Raw genomic sequence first — 18,966 nt, forward strand, 5'->3', positions numbered from 1 at the left:
TGAAAAGTGGCCAGTTTTTGGGTAAACCCCTGCTGCCTGGACTCTATATGTAAGCTATCCTGTCTCTAACCCCCCCCCCGCCCACACCCCCTCAGCCTGTGCCCTCCTCTCCCTTCCTCTCTCTCCATCTCCAACCAGGCCATGGAGGACTCTTCTCAATGTTGCAGACCTGTTCTCAGAACTGCTATTTGCAAAGAGGTTGTTTAGGACAACTCCCTAGCTGTCTTTCTAAAATGTATCTTAGAGGAGATTGAACCCCATCATTTGCATTTTAATGGGGAAGCAGTGGTGATGGGGCCTGCACTGCTGACTAGTAAAGGGTGTTGGGGTGGGGAGTAAAGGCATTGAGATTCTGTCCCAATGGACCAGCTGAAAGACCAGGGTCACAGGCCACAGACCACAGGCCACAGACTGGCTTGAACCTGCCTGGCTCCCCTCATCAACCTCAAGGTGCCTGACTTCCACCCTCTGAGAAGATCTGACTTTGAGGCCTGTGCTCTTAAAACTAAAGAAAGATGAACACTCCTCACTTTGGTCCTCCCAGCCCTCCAGGACCTGTGACTCTGAGCAATGCACCCAAGTGTCAGTGTCAGAAACATGTGGTTCAGGGAGAAGGGCACATGCAGGATGGGACAGGTAACCTAGGGATGACAGCAATGTCCCCTCCATCATTTATAACCTCAGGCAGCCTGAGTACAGAAGAGGACCAGGTTGGCCACTTCTCGGGGCCCTTCACTTGGGCACCCTGGAGCCAGCCTGGTAGACCATGCCATGGTGAAAAGTATGTCCACCTGTGCACACATGTGAAGTGGTCAGGAGGGATCCAGGTAGAACCTGGGGAAGATGCAAGGAACTAAGTCACACAGTAGAATAATCTAGAAGAGGTCACCCCAGGATGTGAGGTATCCCAGTGGAGGTTCTGAATCCTCACAAGCTACAAGTTGACACTCTTCAGGTTCATGGAACACCGGTACCTGCCATCCAGGAACCTGGAACACAGCAGGCTGGGTGAGCAGGGACAGGTATGGTGTTGGCGTTTCCGGAAGAAAGGGAGCTAGGGAGAGAAGAAAATAGCAGCTTCAGCCACAGGAAGAGCTGCAACCGTCTCCTCCCAACCTCTATCCCCCACCAAAAACTAGTAATTAGAGATGAGGATCCAAAGCAAAGAGTGACTGACATGCCAACATCACACATGACTGCTAATTCTTAGAGGAGCTAGGATTTGGACCCAGATAGGCTGGTTCCCTGGATTCAGCACACCTGTGGCTGTGCATGTACACACAGACGCATATCCCTAGTGAGCGGCTCTTTCTGCCCATCCCTGATGTCCTCAGTTCTGTGTTGGGACTTAAGATTAGCTGTGAAGGGACAAATATGCCCTGTGCTCTGACACCACAGAGCATTGCTGAACACCTGAGTTTTCCCCAGTGGTTTCTTACTCATTTATTTATTATTGTGTATAAGTGCATAACAGGGAGGTCAGAGGACAGCTTGGGCCACACAGCAAGTGCCTTTACCCTCTGAGCCATCTTTCTGGCCCTCAGTGGGTTTTAAAAGGAACAAGAACACTAGGTCCAGCACAAGACTTCCTAGATTCAAATCTCAGATCTACCCCTTTCCAGCTTTGTGATAACTGACTGTTTATTCAACCTTACTGGGCCTTGACTTTATATTCTGTAAAATGGGTTAATAGCACTTACCACATATGGTTGTAAAGAGGCTGAAATTTCATATTTATAGAAAAACTATTGTGGCGGATGGCATGTAGGAAGTGCTTGGCACTCATCTTTACTACCACTGATGTCCTATTGGGAGAAGGAATCATTCTGAACCATCTCCCACAGCCCAAGGCAGAGAGGACTGCTGGTATCTTGCCCATTGTCTCTGATTTCAGCTTCCTGAGCCTAAGGGGGTTAAGAACCAGTCTATAACTAGGAGAGAGAATGCTGGAAGATTCTTTGAACCTAAATGATCTCTGGTGCTTGTGCAAGAGCCTGAAAGACTGCTGAGGGGTACTGAACGTGGCTGATAAGCCTGAGCACTTCCAGCCTCATCCAGCAAGGGCTCTGCCCCTTGCAGACCCCATGCCCCAAAGGCTGTGTCACCTGACGCCACCCAAAGCTATGGCTTAAATGCTTAGGGCACAGAAGAACGAGTCCCTCTTACAGTGTGTACCTTGTTCTGGCCCCAGCTATGGATGGGAGGCCATTTTATGGAACCCTTTCAAAATCTGAATTTGTCGCATGTGTAAGAGACTTTAGAGATAATTCACCTGCTCTCTTCAATGTCTACACGAGACCTGTAATCCACAGCAAATGAAGAGCCAAGGATGGTCAGCCCACAGGTCTAGCAGCTTGTGTGACTGGTACTACCATTCCACCAAAACCAAGGAGGCAGTGCCCCAATCAGCAAGCTAAGGCTAGAGCCGACTTAAGAAAACCACAATTCCAGTCTCAGATGTCTCACCAGATTTGAGCAAGTCCTGCTGTACCTGTTTCCTCACCAAAACCCAAGGACACTATAAAGATCAAACTACAAACAACAGACTCACCAGACTATCTAGGCGTCTACAGGTAGACCATGTCAGGGCCAGTACCAGTGTTCAAATGGCATCTGAAGGCCTAAGTAAAATGGCTGCCTGGCAGGGGCAGAGAGCAACCCCTCCGTGCCTGCTTCCCTTCCTTCCTTCAGTCATGGTCTGGATTCACTGTGGAGGAAGCAGAGCTAACCTTCCCTGCATTGTCCTCAGAAACCACAGCCTTCCTGGTCTTAGCTGGAGCCAGGCCCCAGGCCCTTGTCTGCTAGGCCAAAGCTCACCCACACGCATGCCCATGTGATGCCAGCATAGTCACAGTACCTTGTGGCTGCCAGGGTGGCACTCGTCTCCTTCTCGCCCCAGTGGGGTGCACATCCTCAGCCCCCGTAGCCATAGACTGATGGCACAACATGTGCCTGTCCCACACTGGACATCCCACTCACAGGCCTGCAGGAGAGAGAGAGCTGGCCCATTAGTGCTACCCAAGAGAAACCAGAGGAAAGGTAATCCTAAACATCCTTGTCAGGGTTCAGGAGGGAGTGACCAAGTGACTCAGACTATCAAGACACCTTGGTCTGGGCTCTATTGCCTCTGCTCACCTCCTGTGCAGAACACCTGGAGCTCAGCAGGGCACTAGACCTGGATCTGGGACACCATCCCCAGTCCTTTGAGGCCACTCAGTAGAGAGACAGTTCTCTATTCATGACAAGACCTAGATTGGGAGGCAAAGTTTTTCTAACACCAGCAGATGCTAGCAGAATTGAATGAATTAAAATACTCCAGTGAGTGGAGGAGGGTCCCTGGATGGTGGTCCAAGGCTCCGGGTGGTCAGTGATGAGCTATCTCTGGCCAGGATTCTCCCTCTAGCACACATTGTTGGCTCCTCCTTCACATGTTTCCCACTCCCTGACTCATGGAGGCCTGATAGACAGGTGTCTCTCCCGAGTGCTTCTCTGCTAGATGCCTTGGTCCCCTGACATGGATGGACCCCTCTGGGTTGGGCTCCCAGAATGAGTTCCTCAGCCCTGCTGGATGATGTCATTTTTAAAGGCCATACAAGCCTACTTTTCATCAAAGCCAGGATCAGGAAAACTGACCTCCTAACTGCTTCAGCTCAGGTGGGTCTCACAGAGAAACATGCAGGCTGGCCACTTCACTGAGCTGAAATTTGAATCTGAGTTTTTATTTACTCTTCTCCAGTATCAGGCCAGCAGACTGCCCTGCACTGTACCAACATGACAGGAGCCAGAAGTTCTCAACTTTCCCAGTTCAGGAGGGAAAGCAGATGCCAAGTCACTTCATCACCCAGAGAAGGTGCAGGTGGCAGCCACTTGTCAGCCAGCCCAGAGAGGGTACATCTCACACCTCAGCTAGCTCCCTGAGAACTGAGGGTCAGGGAAGTAGGCCCCACTTTGACTCCTCTCCCCACTGAAGGAGAAGCCTTCTACAGCCTGGACAGTCACCATGCAAGGAACAGGGCAGGACCTGGCCTCTTTCTGAGAGTCAGGAGTGGGACATCTGAGACACATTGCAAATAGAGGGCAGCTGGGCACTCGTAGGTCCTCTCCCTCAACACCCTGTTCTGACCACTTACCTTGCCATTCATATACTTCCTCTGACTGACCCTGCCTTCTTCTCTCATTGTGCTCCTCACTGAAGAGATGCCCCCACTCCCTTATGGCTATCTGCCTGATGCCACTCTGGCCTAGATGTTGAAACTGGCCTGGTAATACTGGCCTGGGCCTCCATGTCTTCTCATCCCTCACCGTGGGACAACGCTATCTTCTCTCCTGAGTCTGACACCTGGTCTTCAGGACACACACATGAGGCAGCCATCACAGTACACACACTAGCTGTAATTCTGCCTTCACAACACCACTTCTGATTTTGGTCTCCAAAGCACTGCTTTGTCCCTGTGCGTTCTTCTGAACTAGGTCCTTTTCCTTTGAAAATAAGAATGAGGTTGCCTTTTCAGTGAACATTAACACCCAATTCCAGGAATTGTTTGGCATCATTCCACATTTCCCTTTTCCGTGTAAAAAGTTGGAGGAGGTTAAAATAAAAGTTAATTCCAGCCGGGCTTGGTGGCGCACACCTTTAATCCCAGCATTTGGGAGGCAGAGGCAGGCAGATCTTTGTGAGTTCGAGGCCAGCCTGGTCTACATAGCGAGTTCCAGGACAGCTGGAGCTACAGGGAGACCCTGTCTCAAACAGACAAAAGAAAAAAAAGTTAATTCCCCCCTCTTTTTCCTCCTGACTTTTATCTAGAAAGCTCTCAATGGAAGCAGCGCCTTTGTTTTTAACAAGGATGGTTCTGCTTCGTGCACACGTGAGAGGACCCCAAGGAAAAGCCTGACATCTGAGAGGACACTGTGCCCTGAGTGAAATGTGTGGTGCCCAGCAGCTGAGCCTCTGGTGCAATACTAACTTTTTGGGGTGTATTCACCGGATGCAGAGTAAAAGATGGCACTTGGAGCATCCTTTTCAACAGTAGAGGGATCGGAGGTCTCACTGAAGTAGAACTCTGTGAGTTTGCTGCCTAAACTATACTAACACACTCTGTGAGTTAACACAGACCTGTAGACCAGCATGTACACGAAAACCAAGATACACAGAAAAGACAAATAGGGGACGCTAATTCACTCTGTAAAGGAACTCCCATACACCACAGGAATTTCCATTTTACTGAAAGACTCAATGTCAAGATCCCCAGGGTTCTACTAATATATTTAAAACAATACTGATTTACACATAACTTCTCAAAAGACAACTCTCGTTAGTCATGGTGACATCTAACCCGTTTGAAGACTGCATGCAACCCAGCTCCCAGGTGATGGTGATTACCTCCCAAATTCCTTGATTTATGGTGAGTTGGAAGGGCAGAGCCTCCTGAATCATTCTCAGTCCATATCCTGTGTGGACCCTGATGTTGCCCCCAAACCCAAGAAACTTACCCCTGTGATCACGGCACAGTCAGACACAGTTGCTAGCAGGAGCATGATGGAGACTTGTATGGCACCTCTCATGGTCACTTGGGGTGAAGAAAGATGCTGTCCACTCCGATGCCTTTCACTTCCTCCTGCTCTGCCTTGTACCCAGGAAGCTGGGAAGATCAAGTCATCCTGCCCCTGCCTCCTCCAAATTTATATAGTCGGATCCAGGGCTGCCTCTGGATGCCTCATCTTGTTCTTCCCTCCCCATCACTAAAATTATTCAGATGAGCTCAGAAGCGAAGATGAGATCTGAATCCGTAATGGCATCGCATCACCATCAGAACTGATAAAAATGGATATATCAAGGACTTTGACAGTCGCTCTAACTCTTCCAAGAGCACCCTGCTTCAGACGGTTGTGTGAAACTCCTTCGATATTCATTTCAGCTTCTGCAGGGTTCTCCGCTGCTTGGCTCAAGGGGACAGCTTTGGAAATGAACTCAGGAATTTGCAATATGCCATTTATCCTCTCCTACACTGAACCATGGAGCATACAGGAATGTTCATTCCCTCACACTCACATTATGTAGGCATTCACCCCAGATTCAGCACAGAGGTAGCTGAGTAGACACAAGAGTGGGTAATGCCTGACCCTGGCTCTCTGAAAGGTTAAAATTCCAATATAGATATAGACAGTGAGAAAACATATCCAGGCTGTGGGGTTGATGCTCCTCAGAGGTACACAGGAGGGTCTGGTCTCTAGCAGCTTCTGAACAAACACCTGCTAGTCTTCCCTGTTATTTTGACTGGAGTCAGAATCACCATGAAAACACACCTCTGGGTGTCTCTATGAGGGTATTTTCAGAAAGGTTCAACTAAGAAGGGAAGACCTACCACGAATGTAGGCACCATCCCATGGGCTAGAGATCCAGAATGAATAAAAAGAAAAAAGCAAGCTGAGCACCAGTGTTCACCTCCCTCTGCTTCCTGACTGTGGATGCAATGTGACCTGCTACCTCATGCTCTTGCCACCACATCTTCCCTGCCATGATGGACTGATTGAACACTCAGACTATGAGCCAAAGTAAATCCTTCCTCCCTTAAGTTGCTTTTGTCAGCAATGAGGAAAGTAACTAATATAGGCAGCAGGTGTCCCTTGGTCTAGGAGCCAGGAACAGAAGACCAGCAAGCACACAGGTTCCACCCTGGCAGTATCCTGTAGAGAGCGGAGCTTAGGCTGGGCTGCTACTCAAAGGAGCCATGCTGGTGACGTTCCTGTTGTGTGGGGTGTGCATGAGAGCAGCCTGAGCTGCAAGAAAACAAGTAATGGCAGGCCAGTGGGAAAGTGACCTTGGGCAGAGCCATCTTGCTAGAGGGGAGCCCTTGATCCCAACCTTCTCTACTCCAAACAACCTAGAGGAGATACTGGAGCCTTTACTGGACAATCCACATCTCTTCACAGTAAGAAAAGCTAATATTTTTCCAAGGTGTGTTTTCTAATGTGTTGATATAGGTTAAACATTCCTAATCCAAAAATCCAAAACACAGACTGGAACATTCCAGCATAATGTCACATGTGGAAAATTCCACACCATGAAACCTTGTTGGGTGCACAAAATTATTTAAAATGCTATATAAAATTGCTTTTAGGCCATATGTATAAATATACACGAAATAGTGAGCTGGGTGTGGTGGTGCATGCCTTTAATCCCTGCACTTGGGAGAGGCAGGTGGATCTCTGAGTTCAAGGCCAGCCTGGTCTCCATAGTGAATCCAGGCCAGCTGTGACTACAGGGAGACACTGTCTCAAAAAAACCAAAAAAAAAAAAAAGATACATGAAACATAGATGAATTTCATGCTTAGACTTAATGCCCCATTTAAGACAGCTCATTGTATATGTGCAAATATTCAAAACTTTGGGAAAAATCTCAAATCTGAAACACTTCAGGGCTCAATAATTTCAGAGAAGAGATACTCCAACTGTAGGTATTACATGTACAATTTTCTTTTTTAAAAAGAGAGAGACTTCCATAGCCAGAGATCTGAAAACACCAAATACACCTATATCTCAGGCTTCTTTCTGCAGAACTTTTCAGAGCCTTTCATACATTAGCATATGAAACATCAAATGGAAAATGCAACTTGTGATTTGTCCCTGACTCAGCCACAAAGTCCTATTTTCTGAAAGCATCCTGTGGAAAAAGAGTTCTCACACAGAAATGCTGGCAGGTTTTTATGAGTGGTCAAAGACCAGAGCAGACCTGCACAGTGCTGGAAGCCAGACCCCTGCTGGCAGACACACTGACTTCTGACTCTGATTGCTCACTGGTGTCACGACCTTGAATTCTGTTAATTCTCAGAGCCCTGGGTTCTCAGGGCCTCCTGTTCTCCCTCTCTCAGAGTTCCTCACCACAACACACAATTGTCATAAGGAAATTGTAGCAAGGAAATCTTATAAAACAGTAACATTAACTGAAAGCATTTTCTTCCTCATGAGTGCTAGTGCTTGAAGAAAAGGCAGCTTAATGAGAGGAGGGTGAGGCTGAGCTGGCAACTTGATAGAAATCCCAAAGAGACTCTGGGAGCTCTAGGAAGAAGTCGCACTGTTTCTTTCTTCAGGAACTCAGTTAAGCAAGCACTCCCTGTGACTCTTCCCTGTGTCCTGAAGCTCCGGAATACAGGGCAGATGTCTCTATGACTCAGACCTCTGCTTCTGTGTACAGGTGGATTCAATTGTCCTCTTGGCACAATCAGGGTAACTGTGGTTGACAGTTGGGAGTCTAAGCTGGGCGCACCCCAAGGATTCAAAGTCAAGAAGTCAGAGGTATCACGAATTGAGAAGTGAGTGGTAGAAAGTGGGGTGAATGCTGGAAAGTGCTAAGTGTTCCGGGTCCCCTTATGAGAGAAGAAAACTAGTGGAGACGATATGGAGGACAAACCTTTAGCACACTCTTACATACCTGTAGAGATGATAAGGGCTGGGGTGTGTGTGTGTACGTGCGTGCATGCATGCATGTGTGGTGTGTGAAGGCCACTCTCCTGGGGACTTGTGTAAACCCTGACCTGATGTAGGCCCCTGAGATGGCCTTCAGGCCATGTCCATTGCTCTATAGACTACACAAGGAATCTTGTTTAGAGACCTTGCTTCAGCCTGGACTGTGAAAATCTTGTAGAAAATGTGTTATAACATGCTCTCTCTGTTATCCTTCTTTCTAATGGGTTGGCTGTGACGCCTTTTAGAAAAATATAAGAAATAAACAATGGAACAAAGGAAATTCAAACATTCAGATCAGAGATCCTTAACCTGGGGCCATAGCCCCCTAAATAGTCCTTGAACAGAATTCAGGTGACTTGTAAACATAGAAAATTTTTCTCTTTATTATTTTTACTAACTTCTAACTGAATTTTAATGTTTTCTTCCATTTTAGCTGCAGACCAAAATCCACAAAATGACTTTGGTACCTGTGACTTTGTCACCAAGAAAAAAATGGAGTTATTTTAATATCATATTGATATTTCTACAAATAGCTCAAAATATCCTTTCTACTGTTGTTACTACAATGGAAATCATGGTGTTTATCAGATCACTAATAGATTGGGTTATTTGACATAGTAATAAAGTAGCATATATATTACCACACCAAAAATATGTTTTAATAGATAGTTTTCTATTTGAGTATTTGAGTAGAATTGATTTTCTTTGTAATCTTATTTTAGACATTTAAAAACATTACTCCAGAAAAAGCCATAAGTTTTATTTAATGAATGGTACAAAAATAGCAAGAACTCCTGACGTAGACAGTGAAGATGGATGAGAAGGAAAAACGCCTTGGTGAAGTGCAGTGTAGGGTCATAAATTCAGGCTAGCCAAAAGAGAGAACCTGAAACTAGACAAATTCGAGAAGAAACTGTCAAGAGGAAAAGGAAGAGGAGGAAGAACCAATTAGAACAAGAAGAAAAAAATCCAAAAATCTCTGGGGCCAGAGAAAACAATGGATTGATAGTAGGGGAATGGCTTAGTATGTTCCAGGTGCTATTGCAAAATACCTTAGACTAGACAATTTACAAATAACAAAAATCTATTTGCAGTCATAGAGTCTGGGAAGTTGAAGATAAGGTGCCAGGAAGTTCAAAATCTGGGTCCTGGCAAATTCAGTGTCTGGTGACATGCTCCACAGATGGCACCTCCTTGCTACATGGCTATCTACATGTCAAAAGAAGCAAACAAACTCCCCATGGCATCTTCATAGGGACAATAAGCCAATTTCTAAAGGCTCCACCCTCCTAACTAAATCACCACCCCAAACCCACTTCTTAATACCATCCCAGTGGGGACTGGATTTCAACATAAGATTTTGAAGACACACAAGCATTCACCTATAGTAGGGAAAAGTATCCACACGATAGAGGGACCACGGAGAACACGGTTCCTAATCTGGGTCCGGGGAGACTCAATCCCAGGTTCTGAGGTTCCCCAACCTTCATACAACTCATATTCCCATAGTGCCTTGCCTGCACAAGAACATAAGAAGAAAAGACACCATTACAATAGTGTCAGAGAGTATAAAGCACCTACAAATGTGAAACCTGTCAACCTGCAAAGTCTCCCAGTCATCCCCATCTGGTCCACACCTCAGGACCAGACTATACAGCTCCTCCAAGCCTGTGGGCACAGCAAGTCTTCTCTCCTCCGTGGGTGTCTGGTTGAAGTAGGCTTCATCTCCCCGTCCCTTTCTCTCCTGCACCCGTGCCAGTCTTGTTCCATCACTCCAGAGGAGCCCTTTCTATCACCTTCATCTTCAGTCCTCTCCTACCAGGCTCTTCTGTGCTCGGGGCGCAGGTGCCCATCTCCTTTCATGACGTCATTTCCTTTAAGTCCTCTTGCTTTCCGCCTTCTCTGAAGTCTCTTCTGCTTCTTTCTATTCCCTTAAAAGACTTTCCTGACGTTGCACACTCACCTCAATAAACTCAACCATCACCTACCTAAGTGATAATGATCTCAAAGCATTTGACCAGCAGCCCATTGGACCTCCCTGACACCCTAACACGCCCTTATCCCCTGGCAACTCTTTCCCTCCCCACTCCTAAGCCCACTCTCCTGTCTCAGGGTTCATAGTTATAAACAACAGGAGTCTGGCTGGTCTAAGTGGAAAAGGAATTTAATGAGACTGTTAAGTGGTTCTTTGAATTACTGAGTGTCTGCAGAAACTGAATGGAGCTCCGTGCCCAACAACAAAGCCCAGAACCACAGCACAGAGTTGCCTAATGAGGGCTGTGCCTTCTGAAGCCAGATCTCTGCCGACATCCAGCCAGGAGAACCCTCACCATTCTCATGGAAGGCTCACACGCAGTGTTAACTGTGGAGCCCTGCCTTCCACAAGTCAAATGCATAGCCGCATACAGGAAAATCATTTGAAGCTCTCAGGCAAGCACAGATCATGTCTGCTGGTTGCCATGCGCTCTCTGCCCAATAATGGCCCCACAGTACACTCAGTAGTTGAACCTGGCCATTTCCTAGATCCTTGAATTTCCTTGCATTCCTTTGTTACTTGATCCCATCACCTGAACTCCAGCACCTCCTCCCTCTCAATCTTCACCACTGCTGTCTCATCTCCCTGACTGGACCATCTCTTCAGGTCGACTCCTCCACCCATCCTCCAAGAAGCCCAGAGGTCTTCTCCAGTTCCAGATCTTGAACCACCTGACCCAACTCTCCTTTCAGCTTCATCTGCCATCTTTCCACTGGAATGCGCGCCTTTCCACAAGACAAAACTGCTCCAACTCCTTATGGACCAATTCTTCCACGTCCTTACATACCATAGTGGACTAGATGGTGGTCCCCAAAAGATGTGTCTCTGTCCCATTCCAATCAGTGAATGCGATCTTATTTGAAAGCAGTCATGAGGGACTTACGAGATAGCTCAATGGGTAGAGGTACTTGCTACACAAGCCTGATGACCTGAGTTCGATCCCTGAAACCCACATTGGAAGGAGAGAACCAACTCCCAAAAGTTGTCCTCTGACCTCCACATAGGTGCTGTGGCACATACATGCCCCACATGCGCATAATACAAACACATATACACACAATAAAGAGTAAAAGTATTTTTAGTGCTGAGGGCTAGGAAAATGGCTCTGTTGATAACATACTTACCCACACAAGTTCAAGGACTTGAGTTCAGGTACCCAGCTCCCATGTAAAAAGCCAAGCCCAGCACATACCTGTGCTCCCAGCACTGGGGAGGCAGAGACAGGAGAATCCCTGGGGCTTGCTAATTAGCCAGTCTAACCAAATCAGCAAGCTCCAGGTTCAGTGAGAGACTCTAACACAAAAATAGAGAGCAATCAACCTGACTTCACCATACATATGTATATATCTGTACACACACACACACACACACACACACACACGAGAGAGAGAGAGAGAGAGAGGAATCAGACTTTGTAGATGTCATTAAAGATCCTGACACAAGATCATCCTGGATTACCAGAATGGATCCTAAATCCAATGGCAAGTGCCCTTATAAGAAAGAGAAGAGCAGAGGCCCGTGAGAAAGACAGAGCTCAGATGACAGAGATGCTGCTGCAAGCCAAGGGATGCCAGGAGCTACAGAAGCTGGACTGGACAAGGCAAGAGTCTCCTCTTGGAGACTTTGCGGGAGAGAGTGGCCCTGCCAACACATAATTTCAGGATCTGGCCTATTGGCCTGTACAAGAGTAAATTTCTGTTGCTTAAGCTACTAGATTTGAGACAGTTTATTACAATAAGCAGAGGAAATTAGCACAAACACCCAAGGGTATCTGTCCTCCTCCCTTCCTTGCCTTGCTGTCTGCTAAACAGAGAATCAAGAAAACCAGGCCCTGACTAGAAACAGGATAGTAAAACCCTTTTCCTTTATGAGCAGTCTAATGAGAAGCCTCTGAAAAGAGTTTGAATAAAGACACTGCCATCCCTCCCCAGGAAGGGAGCTGGCTTCCTAGATGTCCCAGAGTGAATAAACCCAGGAAGCCTCAAAGAGTTAGCTATGATTTCTGGTCCCCCAGCTTCCCTGCTCAAGGGAAGAACAGGGCAATTAGTAATTAGTTATTTAACCTGGCTGCTAGAAAACACACAGAAGGGGCTGGAGAAACAGCTCAGCAGTTAAGAGCATTGGCTGCTCTTACAGAGGACCTGGGTTCGATTCCCAGCACCCACATGGCAGCTAACAACCATCCATAACTCCAGTTCCAGGGGAATCTGACTCCCTCTTCTGACCTGCACCAGTATTGCACAACACAGGTACACTTACACACATGCAAGCAATACACTCATGCCCATAAAAAAACAGACAAGAATTAGTGTGTGTGTGTGTGTGTGTGTGTGTGTGTGTGTGTGTGTACGTGTGTTTGTTTGTTTCCTCAGTCTGTTCTCAGAAACATTGGGACTTTTACCCTGGGACCCCCAGCACCTATTTAACTAAGCTCCTAATCCCAATTCCTAAAGGTTCTAAGTAGGAAATTAGTCAGTGGCAACCTCATTGCTCAGAGGTAAGTGGGCCACACTGGCTGAGGGAGGCTGGGAAGAAGCTACCAAAGGTGGGAAAAGTCTGTCCACAGCCTCCAGCACTCACTGCCAGGATACCACTTGGTATTTTTATCCCCAAGGCTTAGTCCCAAGGCAATTGATCTGTTCCTATCCCCTCACAGCACAGCAAAGGAGCCATTCCCAGAAAGGCTGAAGGTCATCCAGACAAACTGCATCAGAGCCAAACCCCCACTCAGCTGTGGCAGAGAAAAAGGATGACTCGGTGAAGCAGGCTTGTTTTTGAATTCTTACTCCGACACCCAATCAGCCAGGATCCCTTCCTCCTTCAACTCCCAATATCTAGCATCAATGTCGCCTTTCATCTTTGGTTTTTTTCAAAGATTTGTTTTCCTGTGTGTGTGTGTGTGTGTGTGTGTGTGTGTGTGTGTGCCTGCAGAGGCTAGAAGATGTCAGAATCCTTAGAGCTGGAGTTACAAGCAGTTGTGAGCCTCCAGATGTCAGTGCTGGGAACCCAACTCTGTTCTCTAGAAGAGCAGCAATTGCTCTTAAGCACTGAGCCATCTCTCCAGCCCCACCTCACATGCTTTGGAAGGGACCAAAGGAGACAAGGTGAGCTCTGACATCTTTTACAAAAGTGGGACATAGCTCCTCATCTTCAGGAGCACTTCACCACCGAGCTGAAGAGTTGAAAGGACTGACCTAGCTGCCTTACCTCTAGCTGTGGCAACACCACTGTGGGAGACTGAAGGAAGCCTGCTTCTGACTGCTTCATAGGGCAAGAGTAGGGTGAACGTACCGAAGTTTCAGGGGAGATCATGCTGAGCCCTGCTCCAAATTACTCTGAGTTCTATGAAACAGTGGTTGTCAGGCTCTGCCCTGCCTTGTGTCATTCCATTTTATAAAAGACTAGTTGGCTCCATTTTGAGTACAACTAGGGGCAGAACTCCTCTATATCTCATTTGTGCACATAGGTACCACCACTTCTCCAGCACTAATCAGGAGGCACAGGCTGATAAATAACTTATTGATGCAAGTAAAAAGGTGCCACCTGTAACTCATCAAAGTAGCCTGGCAACATGTGAGAATATGGTCTATTAAAACTATATCAGAAAAAATTAGGCTGAGAACTTATAGAACACACCAGACCAACTAAGAGTGCAAAACTCTCACCCAGAACCCCATACCTGTCATCTGACCACCCAATGGGTGCATCAAGGGACCAAAAGACAGAGAATTTCCAACCGTCCCCAAGGCATCGGCTCAGCATGGTATCCACTGCTTGACTAAAGAGATTCAAATTGCTGTCTGTTCACCCCATCCATTTGTCCGTTAACCAGACTTGTTCCTGCACATCATTTTGATTGTCCTATACCTCTATGACTGTGTGCTTCCAGCAGCTCTACAGCTGGGCTTCTTAATATCTAACCACCCTTATCTTGATACCTGCATCAACTCTCTCCACCTCTGCCTCCAATAAGGCCTCTTTGAACTCTGGCCTCTTTAGCTCTTTTGGAGCCATCCACACACACACACACACACACACACACACACACACACACACACACGCAGACACGCACACACACGCACACACACAGACACACAAACACACACTACTGTGATCTCAGAATATTACTAATATTAGTAATTAAGATTGGAATAAAAGGGGCAGAGTGATGGCTCAGCAGTTAAGAGCACTGACTGCTCTTGCAGAGGACCTGGGTTTGATTCCCAGCACCCACATGGTGACTACCAATCATCCATAACTCCACTTTCAGGGGATCCTACTCCCTCTTCTGGCCTCCACAGGCATTGCATGATGCGGGTGCACTTACGTGCAGGCATCACACTCATATATTAAAATAAAAATTTTTTTAAAAAGATTGGAATAAAAGAGCCTGTAATTATCAATGGCCAGCTATCAAGGGAAATCAGGATTTCTTGGTACTTTTCACCAGAAAACCAATGTAAGTTGTGAATTTATTGTTATTCAGTACATGCTAACATTGTGGAAAGAGCCAAACACGTCTATGTTTCTGACATAACACGTTCACAGAAGTAAAGAACACCCCAGCAGATAAGGGAACCAGCTGCCACGGAAGCACTGAGCATCTCATTGCTAGATGCGTTCAAAAGCAGCCTTAAAGCTGACCACCCTTATTTCTGCCCTTAGCTGCAGCCTTCAAGATGCTGACTGAATATAAGAATGGGCAACTGCCACACCATATCTTAAGGAATTGTTGTTTGGGTTGCTTTTCTATAAACCCAGGACCTTGCTCATGCTAGACAAGTGCTCTCCCACGGAGCTACATCCCCAGGCCCCACTTTTAAAAATAGGTCTTTGATAGACAATCTGCAGCAATTGCCAGGAATGTGCTTTATTGTGCAGTAAGCACCCCAGGAGGCCAGCCTGCTGCAAGTTACACTGTAGGAAATCAGACTGTTATTACTCACAGCAATCCAGGAAGCCACCCAATAACTCTTGTAAACAATGGCCCCCCAAATGTCCACGACTTGATGAAGAACTGACAGCTTCCCTAATTTTTGTCCCCATATCCAATTTAGGATAAATCAATCTATGCACCCCCCTCCAATCAATCTCAAAGGATGCCCTGCTTCTTTTTAGCTGACCTACAGCCTCCCAGACCACCAGCCTCCAACTCGGTGGCCCTAAAGCCTCCCCCTGTAAAACTCCCGGTCCTCTGCCCACCTGTGTCTGCCAAAACACAAATGATGGTGTCTGACTACCTTGCTACAGTAAGCTCAAAATAGATGGCCTTTTCTTTTCTCATTTCATCTTTATTTCAAATGCTAATATTCAAATGAATGAATGAGAGAGAGAATGAGAGAGAAAGGAGAAAGAGAGAGGGAGAGAAAAGTTATGCCCAGGTGAGACTGGGTATACCTTCATACATAAGTATATACCTCGTGTATTCTGCTTGCATACAGAGCCCTAGCCTCCAAGGTTCAGCTTGCTTGACTTCCTAGAACTTGTGCAAGACTTCAGAGCAGGTTCTGCTACTGCCTCAAACACATTCCCTGATTCATATTTGATACCTCAGCAGCATCTGAAAGGAAAAGTTCCGTGTGAGCTCAGATGTACTTGTGCTGACAGGGTTTACATAAGGAAGGCCACTTCTTCCCACTTGATGCCCCAGGATTCTTCCTGTACTGTAGGAGATAAGCCTGCCTGCCAGCCTAGACTCAAAATGCAGGAAGTGAATCCCTTCTGAGAGAAACACCACCAGGGGTGATGAGAGCCAGAGGGGAAATGCTCCAATCTGAAAGGCTTCTGACTTCTTCCAAGCCCCAGAAGACCCCAGCCCCAGCGCAGAGAACATACTCTCTTTTGGTATTCCTTGCTTCCTTTCTGCTCTCCTCTCCTTTCCATGTTCTGGAATCACCTTTACTCCTCACTACTTCCTTCTATGTTCTAAAATCATCTTCAAATAATAAACACCCATGCCTTTGTCTCTGGCTCTGCTTTCTGGTGAACACAACCTGCCACTCAGTGTTTTAGGATCTAATTTTTCTTCCATGTTGGAAGACCTCTAGGTAGGCTGATCTTAAATGTTCCCACCAGACTCTGATTGTAGTTTCCAAAGGAAGGACAGAGTCTCCAAATCACTCCTACTGAGGTACAGCCTCTTGTCTGTGGTGGCATTACTGGGGCCACACTCCAAGGACATACTCAGAGCCCTCTGCCTGTCTGGTCATGATGGCTCATCGAAATGAAACTGGATTAATATGTCTCAGTGGCTGGAAATTTCCAATAAATCTCAGGACATTCCTACCTGGGATGGATTGCTTCTTTTTCTAAGAAGATTCCCATGCACCAGAAACATCTCTGGTTCATTAACCCAGTGGTTTCCCTATAAATGTCAGTCATACCCTCTGTACAGTCTAGCAATGACTAAAGTAGTAATGACCATAAGCACCTCAGTGATTTGACTGGCAGGATTGCTCAATGAGTAAAAGATTTAGTCCCCTGGATCCCATAATGGAAGGAAGCAGAAGACTCCTGAAAATTGCCCTCTGACTTCCACTTACCCACCATGGCACACATTAATAATAGGTAATTTTTAATAATAAAAAAAAAAACATTCCAATGACTACATCACCAGTGACCAGAAGGTCTTAGAGACCATGAGAGAACTTTGACTCCCCTGCATTCTAGTGACTCTCAGCCTGGTGGGAAGATATTCAGTACTGGAGGGCAAGGAAGAAAAGTTCTAACAGAAAGTGTGGTGGACATTACACCCTTTTCTGAAGCCACCTGGAAAGATTTCTCCCTCCCTGCGCTGTCTGGAAAGAAGGCCAGCAGTCAACACTCCTGAGCAACTTCACCTGGCCCAGCTTCTCTCCAGGTACAGCTGAAGGTCGAGCCAGAGAAAGTGAGGGTAAAGAGGAGGGTGAGTTGAATGGCCCTGAGAGGTTTGGCCATTAATCCTGTCCCTGGTTCTAGGTTATGTTGGTCAGTCCTTCATGGCCCTTGGTTTTCCATTACAGCAGGGGAAACTCTCATCTCCAAATCATAGAATGCTACAACCAGAAGAGGCTTACAGATACCTGCATAGTCTCCTCTGCTTGAACGAGGTTAGAAACTCACTTGGCCGCATGGTGGCCCCCATAACAGGGCCCAGGGTGCTGAGTCCCTCCAGCTCACCCATTCCTCCTAGCAGGGAGCCTCCTGAGTCCAACTTCTGCCGATACAACTTGTCCTGCTCCTCCAATTTTCACAGATCATAACCAAACACTGATTTCCAACCTCTGCTGATACACTTTGTCCTGTTCCCCCAGTTGTCACAGATCATAACCAAAGAGTGATTTCATCCAACTCAAGGTGTAGCTCTATCCTAAACAAGCCACAAAAAGGCACTCACATGACAAAAGTAAGGGGTGCTTTAGCTCAGTCATTTTCAACTGTTTTGATGATGACCTATTAGAAGCAACAAATTATAACCAACACTCATAAGCATGAGTATGTTTACAGAAAGTTCCAGAAAGGATCCATGAAATAATACTTATCCTTGTCAGATGCAGTAGACTGTTGTTTTCTTTTCTTAAAAAATTATTATTTTTCTTTTATGTGTATGAATATATTACCTGCATGTGCATAAGTGCTCCCGCGTTGTGCCATGCTCACAGAGGTCAGAAGAAGGCATCAGATCCCCTGGAACTGGAGTTACAGACAGTTGTTACATGACCAGCTGCCATGTGGATACTGAGAATCGAACCCAGGTCCTCTGTAAGAGCAGTCGGTGCTCTTAATCACTGAGCCAACTCTGTTTTTTTTCTATTCTAGTCTAATCTAGTTAATCTTTTAATACAGCACATAGGAGGGCCATAGTATGTCTGTCACACCAAGTCTGTCATAGATAATAGGAAGCAAATGGAGTTAACTGTGTTACAATAAAACTATATTTACAAAAACGGGTAGTGGGCTGGAATTGGCCCATGAGTCTGATTTTAGAGCCCATTCTGAATCTCCCTATCATTTGTAAAGCACTGTTATAGGGGTTCGTTCCCTGCATCTTTCCTCCTAATAGAAATCAACCTTTGTTCAGTATCACCTCTTCTCAGTAGAGGACAGTTTCCCAAGGGAGCTTATGCAACAGAGCACATTCCTGGCACTAGTGCTGACTCTTACTGGAGCCAGTGCAAACTCCTGATCAGAGTCAATCTATTGTGTCATTCATCTGGTAACTGCTGTTGGTCAAGAGGTGTACACATGAGCTGGGTTGGCTCAATCAGCACCAAGTGAAGGCTTTAAAGTCCATGCTTGGGAGTGTGGTTTCTTTCCACAGTTGGAAGGATCAGAAGAACACAGAGCCCCAATCTTCTGTTACCATGAGGGATTAGAGAGTTGAAACCACCTAGGAAGAAAGTCTTAGGAGAAAACGAGTGCTGAGAATGACAAAACATAACAATGAAAAGAATTGGGACTGGGGATGTAGCTCAGTTGTAGAGTTCTT

The 18,966-nt window shown here is 46.4% G+C and overlaps 1 protein-coding gene across 8 annotated transcripts in view; it reads right to left on the reverse strand.

Moving 5' to 3' along the window:
- Nucleotides 1-18,141, reverse strand: part of Prok1 (prokineticin 1) — an 85,163-nt gene extending 67,022 nt beyond the window's left edge. For 4 of the 8 annotated variants that reach the window (XM_029554678.1, XM_029554677.1, XM_029554675.1 and 1 more), the window contains exons 1-3: nucleotides 5,491-6,948; nucleotides 2,858-2,983; nucleotides 975-1,054 (exon numbers count right to left, since the gene is read on the reverse strand). In XM_029554678.1, the coding sequence (XP_029410538.1) occupies nucleotides 975-1,054; nucleotides 2,858-2,983; nucleotides 5,491-5,562 (278 nt within the window). In that variant the 5' untranslated portion in view covers nucleotides 5,563-6,948. Of the gene's footprint in view, nucleotides 1-94; nucleotides 1,055-2,857; nucleotides 2,984-5,490; nucleotides 6,949-15,916; nucleotides 16,063-18,097 lie in introns of those variants that run through there. The other 4 variants (XM_029554681.1, XM_029554676.1, XM_008850433.2 and 1 more) reach the window with 4 other exon arrangements.
- Nucleotides 18,142-18,966: the final 825 nt, after the last annotated feature.

This window comes from Nannospalax galili, unplaced genomic scaffold (genome assembly GCF_000622305.1).
Source record: "Nannospalax galili isolate Female #2095 unplaced genomic scaffold, S.galili_v1.0 scaffold5, whole genome shotgun sequence".
NCBI classification, from domain to species: domain Eukaryota; kingdom Metazoa; phylum Chordata; class Mammalia; order Rodentia; family Spalacidae; genus Nannospalax; species Nannospalax galili.